Source organism: Podarcis gaigeae (assembly GCF_964106915.1).
Source record: "Podarcis gaigeae genome assembly, chromosome: 17".
Classification (NCBI taxonomy): Eukaryota; Metazoa; Chordata; class Lepidosauria; order Squamata; family Lacertidae; genus Podarcis; species Podarcis gaigeae.
In genome coordinates, this window is record NC_139694.1 from 12305197 (window position 1) to 12322829 (window position 17633).

At 44.9% G+C, this 17633-nt stretch overlaps 1 protein-coding gene across 6 annotated transcripts in view; it reads right to left on the reverse strand.

Moving 5' to 3' along the window:
- The window catches only part of PSD3 (pleckstrin and Sec7 domain containing 3), a 157201-nt gene that overhangs the window by 101079 nt on the left and 38489 nt on the right, over window positions 1–17633 (reverse strand). For 3 of the 6 annotated variants that reach the window (XM_083718576.1, XM_083718577.1, XM_083718578.1), the window contains 3 exons: window positions 5068–5280; window positions 4857–4937; window positions 3097–3209 (listed from right to left, as the gene is read on the reverse strand). In XM_083718576.1, coding sequence (XP_083574702.1) covers window positions 3097–3209; window positions 4857–4937; window positions 5068–5280 — 407 coding nt within the window. Of the gene's footprint in view, window positions 1–3096; window positions 3210–4856; window positions 4938–5067; window positions 5281–5976; window positions 6284–12015; window positions 12142–15932; window positions 16016–17633 lie in introns of those variants that run through there. The other 3 variants (XM_083718579.1, XM_083718581.1, XM_083718580.1) reach the window with 3 other exon arrangements.

Below are 17633 nucleotides of genomic sequence, written 5' to 3' on the forward strand. Positions count from 1 at the left end.
GGACTCGGCTCCGGGAGGCAGCTCCCCGGAGGGATCGCTTTCAGGTTTTGGCACGGGGGGATCTTATTGGTGGGAGGACCAACCCGAAGTGGGCTGGCGCAGAGACATGCCGAAGGGGCCCTGGGAGGTGGACCCCCATCAAGCAACAGGGGGAGGAGGGCTCTTGGGTGATTTGGGGTCGAGCTCAGATTTCGAGCACACCGCGCAGGAGATGGAAGCGGAGGAGGTCGTCGTCGACGAGCCCATGGGGGACTTCCCGGACTTATCTCGATGGTTGCAAGCCTCAGGGGACGAGCTGTATCCTGGACTCACCCCTACAACAATGGAGCACCCGGAACCCGCACCGGAAGAGGGGGAGGGGGGAAGGGGGGGCTTCGAGGGGGGGATGGATGTCAGGGGTTCAGAAGGAGAGACACAGGAGGGGGAGCAAATGGAGAGTGAGGAGGAGGAGTACGAGGGGGGCGCAGGCAGTGACAGTGGCCAGAGTTATTCCACAAGCCTCTCTAGCGAATCGGAGGACTCACAGAAGGGAGCGCCGGTGGCCAGAGCAAGGGAGATTCCAAGGGAGAAACCTCAAGAGGGAGGGGCCAGCGGGGAGTCCCTGAACAGCAGCTGGAGATCAGGGCCAGCGTCTCCACCAGAGCGCAGTGGGGAGGGGGAGTCCCAGGAGTCGGGACCAGTGTCCTCACCACCAGAGGGAGGAGAGGAGTCAGGTTTGGCAACACCCACATCAGGAAGCGGGGAAACGGTCAGAAGGAAAGTCACCGGCTGGGCGCGCGCGCCAAGTTCAAATGTAAAGGAGAGCGGCACAGCGGGGAGCCCGGGAAGGGAGCCAGATCCTAAAGCCCGCCGGAGGGAGGGGCAAGACTCGGGAGGCTCCGCGTCAGAGGAGTCCAGGAAGGAGGGAACCCCAGAGGGCAGAAGGACCCAACGCAGGAAAGAGCAGCGCAAGAGGTGGAGCCGGGCTAGAATCTTAAACTGGTGTGGGTGGAGCAGTGAGTCAGAGGGGACTTAGCCGGTCTAGCGTTAAGACGTGGGCCTGCGCGCCCAGAGCTTGGAAATGGAAACCAAACTTCAATAAAGACTTTTGTATATAATATCCACTGGGCGTTGGTCCTCTGTGAGCTGGGACCTAGCGGCAGTCCTGACACATGTTATATATTCAGTTTAGATCATTAGTGCTCACTACTGTTGCCTTCAGAGATTACTGCAGCTATTTACAGTTAAATCGTCTGGGAGTACCCCAATACTGTACTGTAGGACTTGGGAAACCAAGGTGTGAATGTGATCAGTACCTGGATAAGAGTCTATGGCGGGAAAGGAAAGTGGGATATGCTTTTAATAGTAATGTAGGATAGGTAAAGGGTAAAGGTAAAGGACCCCTAGACGGTTAAGTCCAGTCAAAGCTGACTCTGGGGTTGCGGCGCTCATCTCACTTTCAGGCCAAGGGAGCAGGCGTTTGTCCATAGACAGCATTCCAGGTCATGTGGCGCAAGGGGACACCATGATGGAAACCAGAGCACACAGAAACTCCGTTTACCTTCCCATCACAGCGGTACCTATTTATCTGCTTGCAGTAGTGTGCTTTTGAACTGCTAGGTTGGCAGGAGCTGGGACAGAGCAACGGGAGCTCACCCCGTCGCGGGGATTTGAACCGCTGACCTTCTGATCAGCAAGCCCAAGAGGTTAAGTGGTTTAGACCACAGAGCCACCTGCATCCCTAGTAATGTAGGACAGGCTACAGATAAATGGAGATCAACAATGCCTCTGGCATATCCTTATCACCACCTATACTGAACAGCAGAGCAAAGCAGGAGCAGGGAATGGAGGGTCAGAGATCAGCCAAAGGACAGCCAGAGTGGCAGAAGAGAGACAGGTAAGATGGGACCAGAAGGGCTCAGGAAAGCCTTCGGTGGCAAAGGAGGAGAGAGAAGTGGGACAAGATATAATGCTTCATGGACGGTATAGCATATCTGTAGTGCTTTAGGGTGTTAATTTTATCTCAGTAAGTCTTGTGAGGCAGGCCAGTACTATTACTATCATTGCTGTTGCTGCTGCTGCTGCTGTTAACCCACTGCAGATGTGGAGAGTGGGGAGATTCAATTGGATTTGATTAGAGTCCTGCACTGAGTTCATAGTAGAGGCAAGTTTTAAATGTGGTTCTCTGTTCAGCTTCTTAGCTCAGATTGCATGTGACAGTGACTGAGACACATCTAGAGGTTTGGATGTGCTCCCTTAGGTCACCTGTGCAACAAATGGCTGCAAAGAGGCACAAAATCAGGTGGTGCAGAACCCATCCACACCTGCTTATTATATGCTGCACAGTCCAACCACCCCGGTACTTTTTTGCTCCATTGAACCTAGCTGGGAGAAAAGCACCTGACGCCAAGGAGCTACAGGGCAAAAGCACAGGGGTAGGGGCAGTTCAGCACACACTAGCAGTCCACCTCTTTAAAACACATTCCTCGTAGAGAGAGAAAGAAGCTGGTCCACATACACCAAGCAATGTGGCAGAAGATATGGTGCTGTAAGTGGGAGACAAGGGCATTCAACATGAAAATATGATGTATTATTATTAATCATTTCCCAAGCCAGAGCTCTTCAGATGCTGGCTGGGATTGCTGTAGACCAAAACATCTAGAGGGCATTAGGTGAGGGGTGGGGCTGCTATCCAGGTATCTCCCTCCTGTAAATGGAAATACCTAACACTAGTCCTAACCAATTCTTGAACCTGACAACAAATAGCATATTCTATCTTGCCTTATTGCTTTGAGTTTACTAGGTTTCCTTTGTTCCCCGACTAGATCTCAAAAAACTGGAGTGACTCAGTTGCAATTACAGTGGCCGTTTGATCTGACAAGTGCCAAAGCCAAAGTGTGGCCTTCAGTGTGTTTATGCTTCGCTGGGAAATTGTTCTAATTTTACTGGGAATTGCTTTGAGTGTTTGTTTTCCCTTGACTTTGTTGTCATTCCTGCATTATTATCTTTGCATTACTGTGATGTTGCTTTAATTTTCTACTGTTGCTAGCCACCTTGAATTCTGCCTGAGGAAAGGTAGGAAGGGAAATGTTTTAAAAGCAATGGAAGTAAAATTACCTTGTGTGGAAATGGCATTTGGGTTGCACTGGTAGTATCTGTTGGAGAAATGAACTAAAACTCGCTCTCTTTCCTGAGTTTCTCCAATAAGAGAAAAGGCTTTGAAGAATGTCCTGAGAAAAAATGTAAAACGAGGAGGGGGGAGTTAAATCAGCCTTTAAAGAGTCAAGTCAAGTCAAGTCATTTTACTACAGTCAATCACCAGAAATTTCTGTAGCCTTTAAAGATGTTTGTACTGAGGTTGGAAACAGAGGACAGCATTTTCAGAGAACTGAATATGGTCCAAAAGTGCAACATTATCGGCATTTGTCCGCAGACAGCTTTCTGGGTCGTGTGGCCAGCATGACTAAGCCGCTTCTGGTGGAACAGGACTCTGTGACAGAAGCCAGAGCACATGGAAACACCATTTACCTTCCTGCCACAGCGGTACCTATTCATCTACTTGCACTGGTATGCTTTCAAACTGCTAGCTTGGCAGCTCCTACTTTTACCTCTACCCAGTCAAACAAATATTGCAGGTTTTTAATATTGCTCCAAAAACCCGCAGAAGCTGATTCAGCAGAGGAAACAGTGGGAGAAAAATTAGATGTATAAACGCAATGGGAAGTACTTTTAAAAAACCACTTTTAAAAAGCTGTTACCTGTTTCCAGCCTCAGAATGTGTTGCTTCTCAATAAATATCTTGCAGTAAGGGGGGTGGGAGAGGCAAAGGAAAAAACAACCCCAATACACCCCCCACAAAATGAGAGATCGTGTAAACCACTGTTACACTTCTTGCACCCCAGACATTTGAGGGATGGGGCTAGGACTGGCTGTGATTCCTTTTTCTCCAAATGCAGTCCTATCTTTCTTACGCACACTTAGGACTTGCTGGGTGCTGAGTTTCCTTTAAATCTTCCTTCCAGCAGAGAGAACACACTGTTCAGATACACATTCCAAAATCCAGCTAATCCAAATAGCTGTATATTTTTTAAGGTAACACAGCTGTTAGGGTCTCTCATCTCCCCCTCCCTATATAGATTTCATAGAGATCTTGTTACCTCTTGTCTCCCTCAGTCTTTAGATCACACAATGGAAAGCCTTTCCAAATTTGCTATTATTCTCTCCCTTCCCCCTTTCTTTTTTCCTTTTCTTAAAAAAATAAAGCTCTTGTGGGGTTCAGGAAGGTGTTTCATGGGTTTCAAGTCTTTGCCACTCAAGAATTACAAAGCAGAGAGAATGCAGACCTATCTGTGGTTTCTTTAAAAAGGCCTTAAGAGGGACCGACAGATCATGTCTGCCAGATTCCAGCTCCTGCTCCTTTCTGACCGTTCTGTTCCAACCCCTACCTTGGGTAAGAAGCTCATACGCAGGGAAGGAATTATAGCTCAGTCATAAGAAACACACTTTGCATTTACAAATCTCCAAGTTCAATACCTGGCATGCAAACCTGGGGGCTTCCCAATAATCAAGTGATGGGAAGGTCAGAGGGTGGACAAACAGTCCATGCATAGATGCAAAACACTAGAATCCATGCTGGTGTCTTGCCAGGTCTGGATTATGGGCCAGCAAGGCCTAGGTGTGCGGGATTATACATTATATTCAATGCATGTAGGCAAGTCAGGCCCAGGACAGAGTGGGAAGTGGCTTGTTGCTGGGTGGGTCAGGGGCAATCATGCCAGCCCACCTTAAGAGTGAGAAGGCACACCTTAAAATGGGCGCATATAGGGGATTATCAGTGGATGAGACACAACCCAGGAAAAGACACAGAGATTTCCTACCTGAGTGAGTGATCCAAAGACATGCCTGTGAAATCAAAGAACTTGAGGTATTCCTCAGCGACAAGTTTGCTGAACTCATTGCTTAAGACGCAGGAAAAGAGAGAAGGAAAAGAAACAAGCCACATTACTAAAAAGTGAACTTTTCATGTTTTTTTTATCATTCTGCAGATGCAACATGAACACCCTTTGAGATAGAAAGCCAGGTCCTTACTTTTTCCCCAAGTGCTTTGCTACATCAGACCGCTTGAATCGATCCAGATGATACAGGCGCTTTGCCAGCCTCCGGGCTGCTTCCGCATTGCCGCTGGTGGTCCCATTGATGAAGTCGTGCCCCAGGTTTTCGTGCCCATCTTTCTCCAGGAAATCGTTGCTTCCCATGTCCCCTACGGCATCTGGCGCCGTTGTGCATTCCAGTCTTGCATTGCTATGAAACAAACGGGAATATTAAGGGAACTGGGGAGGTAAATATCCTTTTTTAAAAAAGTAATGTTTTTCAAGAAGAAATCCCTTTTAACAGCAAAAGAAGACTACATCAAACAATAAGCAAGGGTTGTCCCACTACTCTTTAAATATCTGTTCGCGTTCTATTCCCTCCCCCTTTCTTTTTTCTTTTTCCTTTCTCCTCCTGTGATGAGGCTACATTTTAATATTTTAATGTTTCAATATTTTAATGTTGTATTTTAATCTTGTTTTTAAGTTGTATTCATTCAACTTGTTTTTATTATTGCTTGTTAGCCGCCCTGAGCCCGGCCTTGGCTGGGGAGGGCGGGGTATAAATAATAATAATAATAATAATAATAATAATAATAATAATAATAATAATGTCACTTTGAGACTTTCTTTTTTCCTTTTTTCTTTTTTTGCATAAAGTAAACTAATACAATAAGAAGAAAAAGTTCACATGCTAACAGTGAAGATAATTCTGAATAATTCCATGCATAGGACACAGGTAGCAGTTTCTTCACTTGAGCTTCCTCTGTCCTTCCTCAAATTCTCGATATATTTGTCAACCATGTATATGGAGAAGCCACTGCAGGCCTTTCTAATAGCACCTACTATGGGCAAGCGAGTCGTATCAAATCATGGCCCTTATTCAACTTTGGCACCAATCTTATAATACCTGTTCAATCTCCCATTGGAGCCATCCACGTCACCGGCTTGTTCATGTTTTTTCATTCCTCTCAAACAAAGATTTAGCACTGGGCACACACGCAGTGTGCCCATGTAATGGCAGTATGCAGCGCTCTCTCTTCAGGGAGGCGAGCTAGGAGATCCCCTCTTGTTAGTTTATAGGAAACCCAAATTGGTACTGGTGTGCACCAGAAAGTTCAGAGAAGCGGGAAAGGTCTCTATCATCGCCATGTCAAGATGGCTGAAATCTATGCCTGCCATGCACACCCCCACATGACTTGAGGAAGTTCCACTGGACATTCCAGACGGGTGGCATTCTGCAGAAATTACATCACAAGGAATTCTGTTCCATAGTGGGTGTGGCATATTTGGACACACTTGTGTAAGTGACATCTAAAGACCCAGACCAATGCAAGACCAGGGAAGGCAGCAATGCTCACCTGACCACTCAACAGCTGAGTCACTGGAATCATAGAATTGTAGATTTAGAAGGGACCTTGATGATAACCTAGTCCTAACCCCTACATTGACACGGGTGGCGCTGTGGTCTAAACCACAGAGCCTAGGGCTTGCCGATCAGAAGGTCGGCAGTTCGAATCCCCGTGACGGGGTAAGCTCCCGTTGTTCAGTCCCTGCTCCTGCCAACCTAGCAGTTTGAAAGCACATCAAAGTGCAAGTAGATAAATAGGTACCGCTCTGGTGGGAAGGTAAACAGCATTTCCATGTGCTGCTCTGGTTCGCCAGAAGCAGCTTAGGCATGCTGCCACATGACCCGGAAGCTGTCTGCGAAAAAACGCCGGCTCCTTCGGCGTATAGAGCAAGATGAACACACAACCCCAGAGTAGTCCGCGACTGGACCTAACAGTCAGGGGTACCTTTACCTTTACCTTTTAACCCCTACATCACAGGAATCTCAACTAGATCATACATGACAGATGACCATTCAATCTCTGCAAAAAAAAAACCTCCAACGAAGTAGAGTCCATCACCTCTCACAGGGGTCTGTTCCACTATCAAACAGCTTTTACTGCCAGAAAGTTCTTCTGGGTGCTTAGCTGGAATCTCCTTTCCCTTCCAGTCTTCTGCTGTTTGGTGATAACTTTTGTCTTCCAGCCTATATTTTCTGTGGTGAACTTACCATGAAATCACATTATTTTATTGGATGCAAGCCACGCCAAATATGCACACCTATTAGAAGGGTAGTCTATAAATTCTCAAATAAATATACATACATTGTGGAAATCATTTAAACTATTCCTTTTTGTTTTGAGAATACTCTCTAACATGGCACACTGGATCTGAACTTAATGAGGCCTGCATTCAAGTTTCTGGGCAAAGCACACTTTATTTTCTCTACCTACATCACAAGGTTGTTGTTTGTATAAATAAGGGACACACTACCCTGAGCTCCTTGGGCAAAATGTGGAATGCAAGTATGATAAAATAAGGGAAGGGGGAAAGCCCACAGTCAGGAAACTGGAACGCCTCGCATAAATTTGTATTTCTGAATATAAGAAATGCCTTGCTGGCTCAAACCAAAGTCCTATCTAACTCAGCTTTCCATTTCTAACAGGAGTCCGACAGATGCTTCTGGGAAGCTCAGAAGCAGGATGTGAGTTCTAGGGAGTCTGGTTACTTACCAGGCACCTTTGTGTTTATATTTATAATCCAGGAAAAAATGTTTGAAATTCCTGGGACGTAGCAATGCATAGAACTTGTCCAAAGAAAACCCACACCGACACATTCCTAGGGGCCAGCATCAAATATCTAGGTGCCTTGTAGCACCAAATGCAAAAGAATAACAACAAAAAAAGTCTGCCACCTGTTCATATGGGCTGACAGGCTGCAACGCTTGTAAAGCGGCCTGAAAAACATGCCTTTGTTGCCGCCACGGCCACAACAGCACTGTGTGGCCATCGCTCAGTGTTGCTGCCAGGAGCCAGGCGCTTGGATTACGGCCAGCAATAACAGAATACACATTTGCATTGTCCCAGGAATCAGCCCACACAGAATAAATAAATGAGTGGATTTGCATTTGAGCTAACTGAGATGCTATTTGTGATGCTGCAAAAAGGCCCATGAAGATATGATTTCAGATTCGCTTCTTCATTGCGGGAATACCTGAGAATTTAAGTGGGTATGGAAGAGCTAATTTGTCTTACTTTTCAGCCTAGTGGAAGAACAAAGGGCAGATTCAGATTCAGAACAACTTCTCTCCACTTCTCAGTGCAGTGCAGAAGAAATGGAGTGGGGGTTGGTCTAGATGACCCCTGGGGTCCCTTCCAACCCTACAATTCTATGATTCTACTACGCCTCTGTACTCAACCAGAAAGACACAGAAGCAACAGACTAGCAAAGGAGTTTTTTGCCCATTTGGCAGAGTGAATAGAAACCAATATGGAAGACCAGCCCATATGGAACTCTTTGATAACTGGATGCTAGCATGTCCAGCAGTGCTGAATGTGTATATTTACTTCCTAGCATAGATGTATATACACACATGTGTACTTGATAACCCACTCCCTTGCTTTTCCTTGTTCTGGGGACACATCTTTTGAAATAAATGTTATAAAACTAGGCGGAAAGGCTGGATAAAAAGTGTTAAAGGTATTTTTTAAAAAAATTAAATTACAGTAAGAAAATACTGAACGAAAACTAAAAACAACTGCTGATCCCCTCAAAGTTTTAGACATCCAGATTTTTAATCAGTGGCCAGGTCAAAGCTTGCAACCATCTGATTAGCTCTGCATCTTTGCCTTCCAAAAAGTGCGCAGTATTTCCCCCTCACAATCAGTCAAGGCATAGTGTTATGAAGGACAGTTCTCTCTCTTTTTGTTTATTTCTTATTGTTTCATTTTATGGGATTGGTCTGAAAAACATCTGAATGCCTCTGATCAGTGTGAATATTCTCAGAACAGCTCTCACGGCAAAAATAAAGTTCTGCTTTCAAAATGGTGAACTTGAAACTTGTTTCATATAAAAGATTAAAAGAACTCACCCTGCAATTTATCTTTAGTTGCAAATATCCTACCAACAGTTGCAGCATACAGATAGAACACCATATGCGTAAGAATGTCGCATGTGACAATCAACATGACAGACTGAGGAGGCTTCTGCATAGGATGGAAATTCATCAGATGCTAAGGAACGACTTCCTTGTTAATTAATTTTTTCTCTTGAAAAAAGAGTCAAGACAGTAAACAAATCCCCACTCTCAGTATTTGATAAATTGCATTACCCTGCATTAACCTGGCTTACACACCATTCACTGCTGCACTTTGAAGTCCTACACGAGAATGGCCTTCAAAAGGTATGCTTTGAAGAAGCTCACGCTTCCGTGATAGGAGTGACCCAGCTGCTCCCACACACAACTCCAGAATAATGCTGCAAAGTCGCTCTGCGCCTATCAGCCTATGAACAGAACCTCTGTGCCATTCACTCACTCACACACACAGTGGAAATCTGCCAAAAAGACAATGACAAGGAGGGGACGGGGAGGGGGAGGGTGAGAGAAGAGAGAGAAAGAACAGCACCAACCTGCTGAACTCACCACACTGCAAAGGAACAGTTATAGGTTTCCTTTAAAATAACTTACGCATTCTGGCTTACAAAGCATTCTCATGCACAGCTGAAAAGCCTCAAGTCTAACAGGACGCAAGCTGAGTTGCTATGGTGCAGTGTCTGTGTCTCAGACTAAGCAAACCTACCTCAAAGGGTTGTTTGTAAGGCTCAAACGTCGCCTACTGTATGCTGCTGCAGGAAAAAGCAGGCTAAATCTGAGTTGGACAAAGGGACCGACCCTTAACTCCTTACTGCTGTGTTTCCAGCATATTGGTAGCTGGGGCACGTTTGTTTGTTTTATTTAGAATTGTTGGTACACTACACCATAGGTCGGCAAACTAAGGCCCGCAGGCTGGATCAGGCCCAATTGCCTTCTAAATCCGGCCTGCGGACGGTCCGGGGATCGCTGCGTGCATCGCCAGCAAGCGCATTCTTTCCGTCTCCCTCACACAGCGGAGGCGCCTCCTCCCTCCCCCCTCCTGGCTTCTCCCTGCCCTGCCTAGAGGAGGAAAGGGGCTGGGCTTTGTTGCTGCCAGCCCCTCTCCAGAGCCCTTTCACGCGTGGCTCGTTATCCCTCCACTGCGATTTCCCCCCCCCCCAAAAAAAAAGTCCGGCCCCCCACAAGGTCTGAGGGACCGTGGACCGGCCCCCTGCTGAAAACGTTTGAGGACCCCTCCACTACACTCTTATAGGTAACGAGTTTGCTTTTAGGGTGCATGTTTAAATAATGTTGCCAATATAAATTCTTACCTGCATTGCAATATTTTAAATGGTAAGTTAGGTAATTCGGGCACTGAACCTGATGAGACACACAGAATTACCTGAACTGAGAGGAGACAATTGGGATAAGCAGCGCCTCTTGGGATCCCTTCATTATTTAACACAAACTAGGCCCCAAATGCAAGACCTTCACACTCCCTCCCTTATAGTCACTTTTAACTGTTTGTCTCTGTTTCTATATGTACGATATAATCACCTTTTAATTACTAGTTTTTATTCCTTACCTGTTTTAAGCCTTATGTGTTCAGTTTATCCGTATGTTTTATCTTATGCTGGTCTGTGACCGAAATAAAATTTGATACTAACATACTTATTTCCCACAGCACTTAACTGACTCTGTCAAGTCATACTAAGGTGTGCTGGCACACATCTGAGGTCTGTCTTCTTTGCTGTAGCCCAAAAGAATCATGGACTCACTACGCCAATATCCTCCTCCCTTCTTCCGCTTTCTCTCTGACATATATATATACTTAAACATTTTAAAGCGCTGGTTTCAATTAGCAGCCAGCAAGTAAAACAGGAGAAAATCCCTAATTAATGTGCAGATTACTTATTTATATTTCTGGCAGTTCCCTCACTGCAAGAAGTACAGTTACAGGGAACCAGGCAGAGGGCCTTCTCAGTAGTGGCGCCCGTCCTGCGGAACGCCCTCCCATCAGATGTCAAACAGATAAACAACTACAGTATATGACTTTTAGAAGATATTTGAAGGCAGCCCTGTACAGGGAAGTGTTTTTAATATTTTGTTGGGACCTGCCCAGAGTTGCAGGTACTCTGTTTCATCCAGGTACATCTCTTAAGTGTCCAGCCACACATTCTCAAGCACCTTAGTGGGTGTCTGGATTAGTGGATGCAAAGCCTAACTTTATAGGATAACTATGATAAGAGGATCGAGGCTATCCCATGCATGAAAGCAGGATTAAACCAATAAACACAACTCTTGCCACAATGGGCAGTTTGTTTGATATTTTACTGATAATGACAGTTTGCTGCTCCTTAAAATCTAATTTTTGAAAGGTTTGATAGAATCATGTCTAAAACAAATTCTTGTTTAAATGAACAGCCTCTGTACCATTTGCACCACACTTCCCAAAGTGGAATTGTGTCTGTATGTGCAAGAACTTCATCATGTATACACTGTGCATCTCTCAATCATAAGAAAAACAAGGTAATTGTAAGAAGAAGAATTTAAGGTTTGATTTAATTTACAATTGGCAAGGCAATATAAGGCTGGGGTCAAGCTTATTGAAATTATCAGCAGGCTATCAGAGTTCAGCTAAAAGGAGAATTCATGGCATCTTAGGCCCAGGTAAATAGATGAAAGTAATTATGGGCCTTGGTAGCTTCACTAATCCCTAATGATTCATCTTAATTAACTGTATATAAACACAAGGATTTATATTTAACCTCAAAGTGGTTCAGTCACACCATCTCCAATGGTGCTTACTCCCTAGCAAGCGGATTTAGAAATGAAACCTTAATTAGTGCAGGGAGAATAACATTTTAATTATCTCGCAATGCATTGTTAATGCATTGCTAGATATAGACACCGTTCTTGACTTTATAGTCACAAACTTGATTTTCAAAAGCAGCATGTCTTAGGCTGATTTTCAGAGTGAAATTGCATTTTTTTTTCCCCTGCTAAATCACAGTTAACTGAAAAAGAAGTAGGGAAATATCTAATTACCTGGCTTGGAAAATGGTCAGCAGGTAACTATGCCCTTGACAAACGTGTTATCAATGCATTCTATCTGCTCAGCAATTCTTTTCTCTCCACCATACCTTCTCATGCTTCAGAAAGAGGAATAAACACACATCATACAAGTTTCTGCTTTTATGCATCCCTTGGGGAGCGGGAATCAAAACTTAAAACAAATTTAAGGACTTCCTTCCCCTTCTTCCTAGTTCCCTAACATAACATCCCTCCAACAGACCTGCTTCAAACAAGCACAATATACAATGAAGTCACCCCTGACCCCCCCCCCACTTAACATTCCCTTTAACCATTTGGAGACCAGAACAAAGAGTAGTTCAAGCTATTTCTACAATTGCTTTTGGATTAAATTCTGTCCTCAAGAGGAGAGAAACAGCTGCTCCAAAAATACAGCATTTACAATTCCTTTTCAAATAGGTGGTGGTGTTTTTTTCCAGAAGGGGGGAGGGAGGGGGGCGTAATGGAATATAAACATCTCATGCTTGCCGGATGCATAACTCTTTAAAAAAACAACACACTAGCAGCTCCAGCAAACTAACCTTTCCACTTTGCAAATCAGCTTCTTTATCAGCTATGCAGCCAAACAGCTTGAATACTGGTTCCTAGTGGTCACGCTAAGTTTGGAGGGGTGAGGAGAAAGGAGAACCCTGAATTTCAGCGCAAGTGATTGCAGCTATCACTCTAGGTAGACAGCTGAGAACAGCAGAGTTAACTAGCAAGAATGCAAAGGGTTGTGGCATTTTTCTTTTTTTTTTACCGACAGACCTAACTAATGGATCAGAGAAGCCACGCTGTTAAATTCTGAGCCTGCATGCACCAGTCTGACTAGCGTCTCGCTAAAAGACAGATGAAAAGAGCTATGCTGCAGAGATTGAAAGGTACTGGCATTCTACAAAGCTGGAGCAGTTTTCCCACCTAGGAATTTCACTCCCTTGTTATATATACTATTAATATTTCTATTTTTCTCACTTAAGAGCCTGAGCTATTTTCTGTTCTCACCTGCTCTCAAACAACTCTATCAATTCTCCCTTCCTGCCTCTTCACCCCAAATCTCCCTTCCTCAAATGGTACTACCGCTCACTGTTCTTTGAAAGCCCATCTTAAAAGCTGCCTCTTCTATATAGCCCCCATTTATTTATGCCCCATCTTTCCTTTGGGAAGCTCAAGGTAGCGGGCACTGTGCTCTTACTCCCACCATCCTCACAACAACCCTGTGAGGTAGACTGATTAGGCATGTGTGGCGGTCCCAAGGTCCCCCTCAGCTTAACCTACCTCACAGGGTTGCTGTGAAGATAGAATATACAGTATTAACTCTCAGGATCCTTTGCACTAACCTTTGAAGCCTATGGAGAGTTGAGGTTTGAGCAAGGAAGTTTAGAGGGCGTTTGCAAGCTTTTCCAGTGGTGTTAGCAATGTACAGTGGTACCTCAGGTTACATACGCTTCAGGTTACAGACTCCGCTAACCCAGAAATAGTGCTTCAGGTTAAGAACTTTGCTTCAGGATGAGAACAGAAATTGTGCTCTGGAGTCGCGGCGGCAGCAGGAGGCCCCATTAGCTAAAGTGGTGCTTCAGGTTAAGAACAGTTTCAGGTTAAGAACGGACCTCCAGAACGAATTAATTACTTAACCCCAGGTACCACTGAACACAATTTCACTTAAATGCGCAGTGACTTGTAACGTAACCCCCACATAAATGCCTGTATCCAAAAACTACAGCTAAGTCTAACGGATGGTATATGTTATCCTTCTCTCTTCCATCCCTCCTTCCTCTATGTATCTTCCATATAAAACATTAGAACATCACATTTCTCATTAGGAAGGAACAGAAGGAACCTTGAGGCAGTCCGTTTTAAATATATATATATATTATTTTGTGTTTATCTTGCGTTGTAAAATATCATGCATGTAACCAGTACTTTATAAACAAATATATGAAACATATGCATAAACCTCTCTCCCTCCCCCTTCAAAGTTGAACTGGGTACAAGGCAGGAAGAAATTCAGCAGTACAGTGGTACCTCGGGTTAAGTACTTAATTCGTTCCGGAGGTCTGTTCTTAACCTGAAACTGTTCTTAACCTGAAGCACCACTTTAGCTAATGGGGCCTCCTGCTGCCGCCGCGCCACCGGAACATGATTTCTGTTCTCATCCTGAAGCAAAATTCTTAACCTGAAGCACTATTTCTGGGTTAGCGGAGTCTGTACCCTGAAGCATATGTAACCTGAAGTGTATGTAACCTGAGGTACCACTGTAGTCTTCAACCATTTCAGACCTGGGGTTCACCTTTAACTCAAATGTGCATTTGGGTACCCATATTTTAATAGTTCACCAAATATACGTGCGATGGTAGTGCTGCTGCTGTGTTGTAAACCATCTTAGGTGTGACCCTGTAGTGAGTCTTGACCAATGAACTGAAGACCAGTGAACTAGATGCAGGCCATCATTCTAACTCTGAATAAGGCAGGTTCTTCTATCTGCCTTCCTGCCTTGCAACACACGCTGTACTCCCAGCCTACATCAAAAGTTGTCACTTCATTCAGTGTAATGGCCATTTTATTTAAGTGTGTGCATGAAAAAGTTGCCTATTTCATCTGAGCTAGGACGCAAAACAATAACCAGTGAGAAATTGGGTCTCAGTTTGTCACCTCCTACACCACTTTCACATCCTGCTTGTGTACACACACATACACATCTCCATATCCTCTGCTCCTAGGTGCCTATAACGCCATGTAAGTACATGTACGTACGTACACACACAGAGTCCCACCTCCTAATATTCATACATCCACTTCAGAGTTTGGATACCTCCAAGTACCAGCTGCTGGAGCCAAAGAACAGGAAAGGGGTTGTTGATTTCATGCCCTGCTTGTCAGTTTCCCAAAGTCAGATTGCCCTGCAGCTGTCACAGAGGCTGCTAGACTAGATGGATCTTGGTTTGATCCAGTGGGACTCTTGCTGCATTCTTAGTAGATAGGAAACATGTGCAGAACAATGGAATTGCCCTAAGGTAAAACAGTCTTGCTCTGAGGCTCAGAAGAGATACCGAATTAATTGCATATGTGTCGTTATTTTTATTTTTTTAATGTATCCCGCTTTAAACCATGTAGGTCTCAAAGCTGTTTTTTAAAAAACAAGATATACAACTGTTGTACTAGCCACAGACAGGCTTCTTTCCAGTGAGGCTTGAACAGAAGACATTCCAAGTAGACTTTAATCCTATCTTAATTAAAGAGAAGAGGGTGCAAAATATCATGTGTCTGTGCTGGTGGTGAGACAAGGCCCCAATTCCCCTTTTTATACCCCTAAGTGGCCTCTAAATGCCACAGACATCATTCATTCCCCTGCCCCCTCCCTCTTTCATTTCTGGGATGGCAACCATAGGAGCAGATCTGGATCAATTTGCTGAGGGGGGGGGGCGTGTGTATCTATATCTTATCTGTGCATCCTATAAAAAGCTGGCTCACATCCATTCAATTGGCTAAACCTCCTGCAATAGCTGCCCTGTCTCTTCAAATGCTAGCTAGCGAACTCCAAGGCAAAACAAAACAAAAACAGAAACCCAAGAGTGGAAATATCCTTCCAGAAATAGCAGGTTCTCTCTTTTGTTGGATGCTGCACCTTATTTGGAAGTGAGATCACATAGTAACCAAACTATGTTTAAGAGAGAGCTCCCCTTTTCAAAAACAACCTCGCCCTTTAGGGGAAACTCAGCCAAGATCCTACATAAAACATGCATGCTAACTGATTTCAGAGCAGCCAAGGCCTCTCTCTCTCTCTCCCAGCCATGCCTCTCCCACCTTGCGATCAAAAGAACACTGCTTTCCCCACCCCCCACCCCAATGTCACAGCAAGTACACTGAAGCCATGCAGAGTTTGGGCGCAGACTTACTGAACGTAGCCAAGGTCAGCAGCTGATAGGCCAGGCGGAGAGAAACACCCAGACACAAAGGAGCCCATAGGGACTCCTTAGCCCACAAGCTGCTAATCAGTCTTTTTAATTTCAAAGCCATGTGACTCACTTTCACAGAGCGGCTTCGCCTCTAAAGCCCCCCTCTCCCTGAAACTCAGCCCCCTAACAGCTGAACCGCATGGAGAAAAAGGTTGGTCCCCTTCTGCTCATTCATTTAAAGGATTGGATAACATTACTGCCACACATCACCCCTCCTGTCGATCAGCTGATCTCTAACCAACATTTAGAGCCTGGCTCTGCTTTGCACCACGGCCGTCAGAGCTTCATAAACGACCACACACACACACACACACTTAGGCAATTGGCCTCTGATCTAAAATCTACCTGGCATCTTTTAAAAAAAAAAGATGCAAAGAGATTCTTCAGTATTGAGACAGAAAATCCGTTTCCTGCTGAGCTCTGGTCCTCTTGCTCATATCTTGGCTTTCAAAGGACCAGCCGGTTTCTCCAATCTGGTCCTCTGTACATCCACTAGCTATCAGATATGCTCACCAACCCGTTTGACACTTCAAGTCCATGTTAAAGTTAAAAAATATTTCTAAACGGATGGGAGTCAAACGTCATAATTTGCATTCCCTGGCATCTCCAGGTAAGGCTGGAATAGACCCCCTGCCTGAACTCCGCGGCCAGAAAGGACAGACGATTCTTGTACAGTGGTACCTCAGGTTAAGAACTTAATTCATTCTGGAGGTCTGTTCTTAACCAGAACCTGTTCTTAACCTGAAGCACCACTTTATCTAATGGGGCCTCCCGCTGCCGCCACGCCGCAGCACGATTTCTGTTCTCATCCTGAAGCAAAGTTCTTAACCAGAGGTACTATTTCTGGGTTAGTGGAGTCTGTAACCTGAAGTGTATGTAACCTGAAGCATATGTAACCCGAGGTAACACTGTATAAGGAAACTTCCTATGTTCGTTACCTAGATCAAATACACGAAGGACACTCAAGGACAGCAGAAATGGGTCAATGAAGAGGGCACTATCAGTACTGAATTTACTAAATAGGTAGTAGTTTTGTGGCCTGGTGCAGGCTTCGAGTTCTATGTCTGGCCCCTCTCCGGACCAATAAACACACACAAGATTTAAGAAGATGTCTTCAAGGAGAAGATGTGCTATCTTCTGTGTTGCTTCTGTTGGAAGCAATGAAGCAGTTTGGAAAAACAATTACCGTATTGGTACCTGCTGGCCATTACTGGTCAGTCGGCAGCAGCTAGCCAAAGTCTTTTCTCACACAAGCAGTCTTCAGTCTCCACTAAGCCACCAAGCTCACTAGGCAGCCTTGGGCAAATCATTCTCAGCCTATTTTACCATCTAAGACTGTGGTAATGCTGGAATGGGGTAGCCCTATGTATGCTGCCCTACGGTCCCTGGAAGAAAGGCAGAAAATAAATTTGATCAGCTAAGCCTAAGTAGGAAAACCTTTTTATGTAGACTAGGGTTGTCTTTTCTCAGGGTTCGGGTCTTATATGTGGGACCAAGGGTGGGGAGAATCAAACTTTTTATCTTCCTCTGTGAGCTCCCTGCTAATGGCAAGCTGAATACCAAAAATAGTGGCACAGAGGGGTTATACGTTTCCAGGAGTTGAGGGGTCTGACAGCCGCTATGAGCCGATCTGTGCCATTT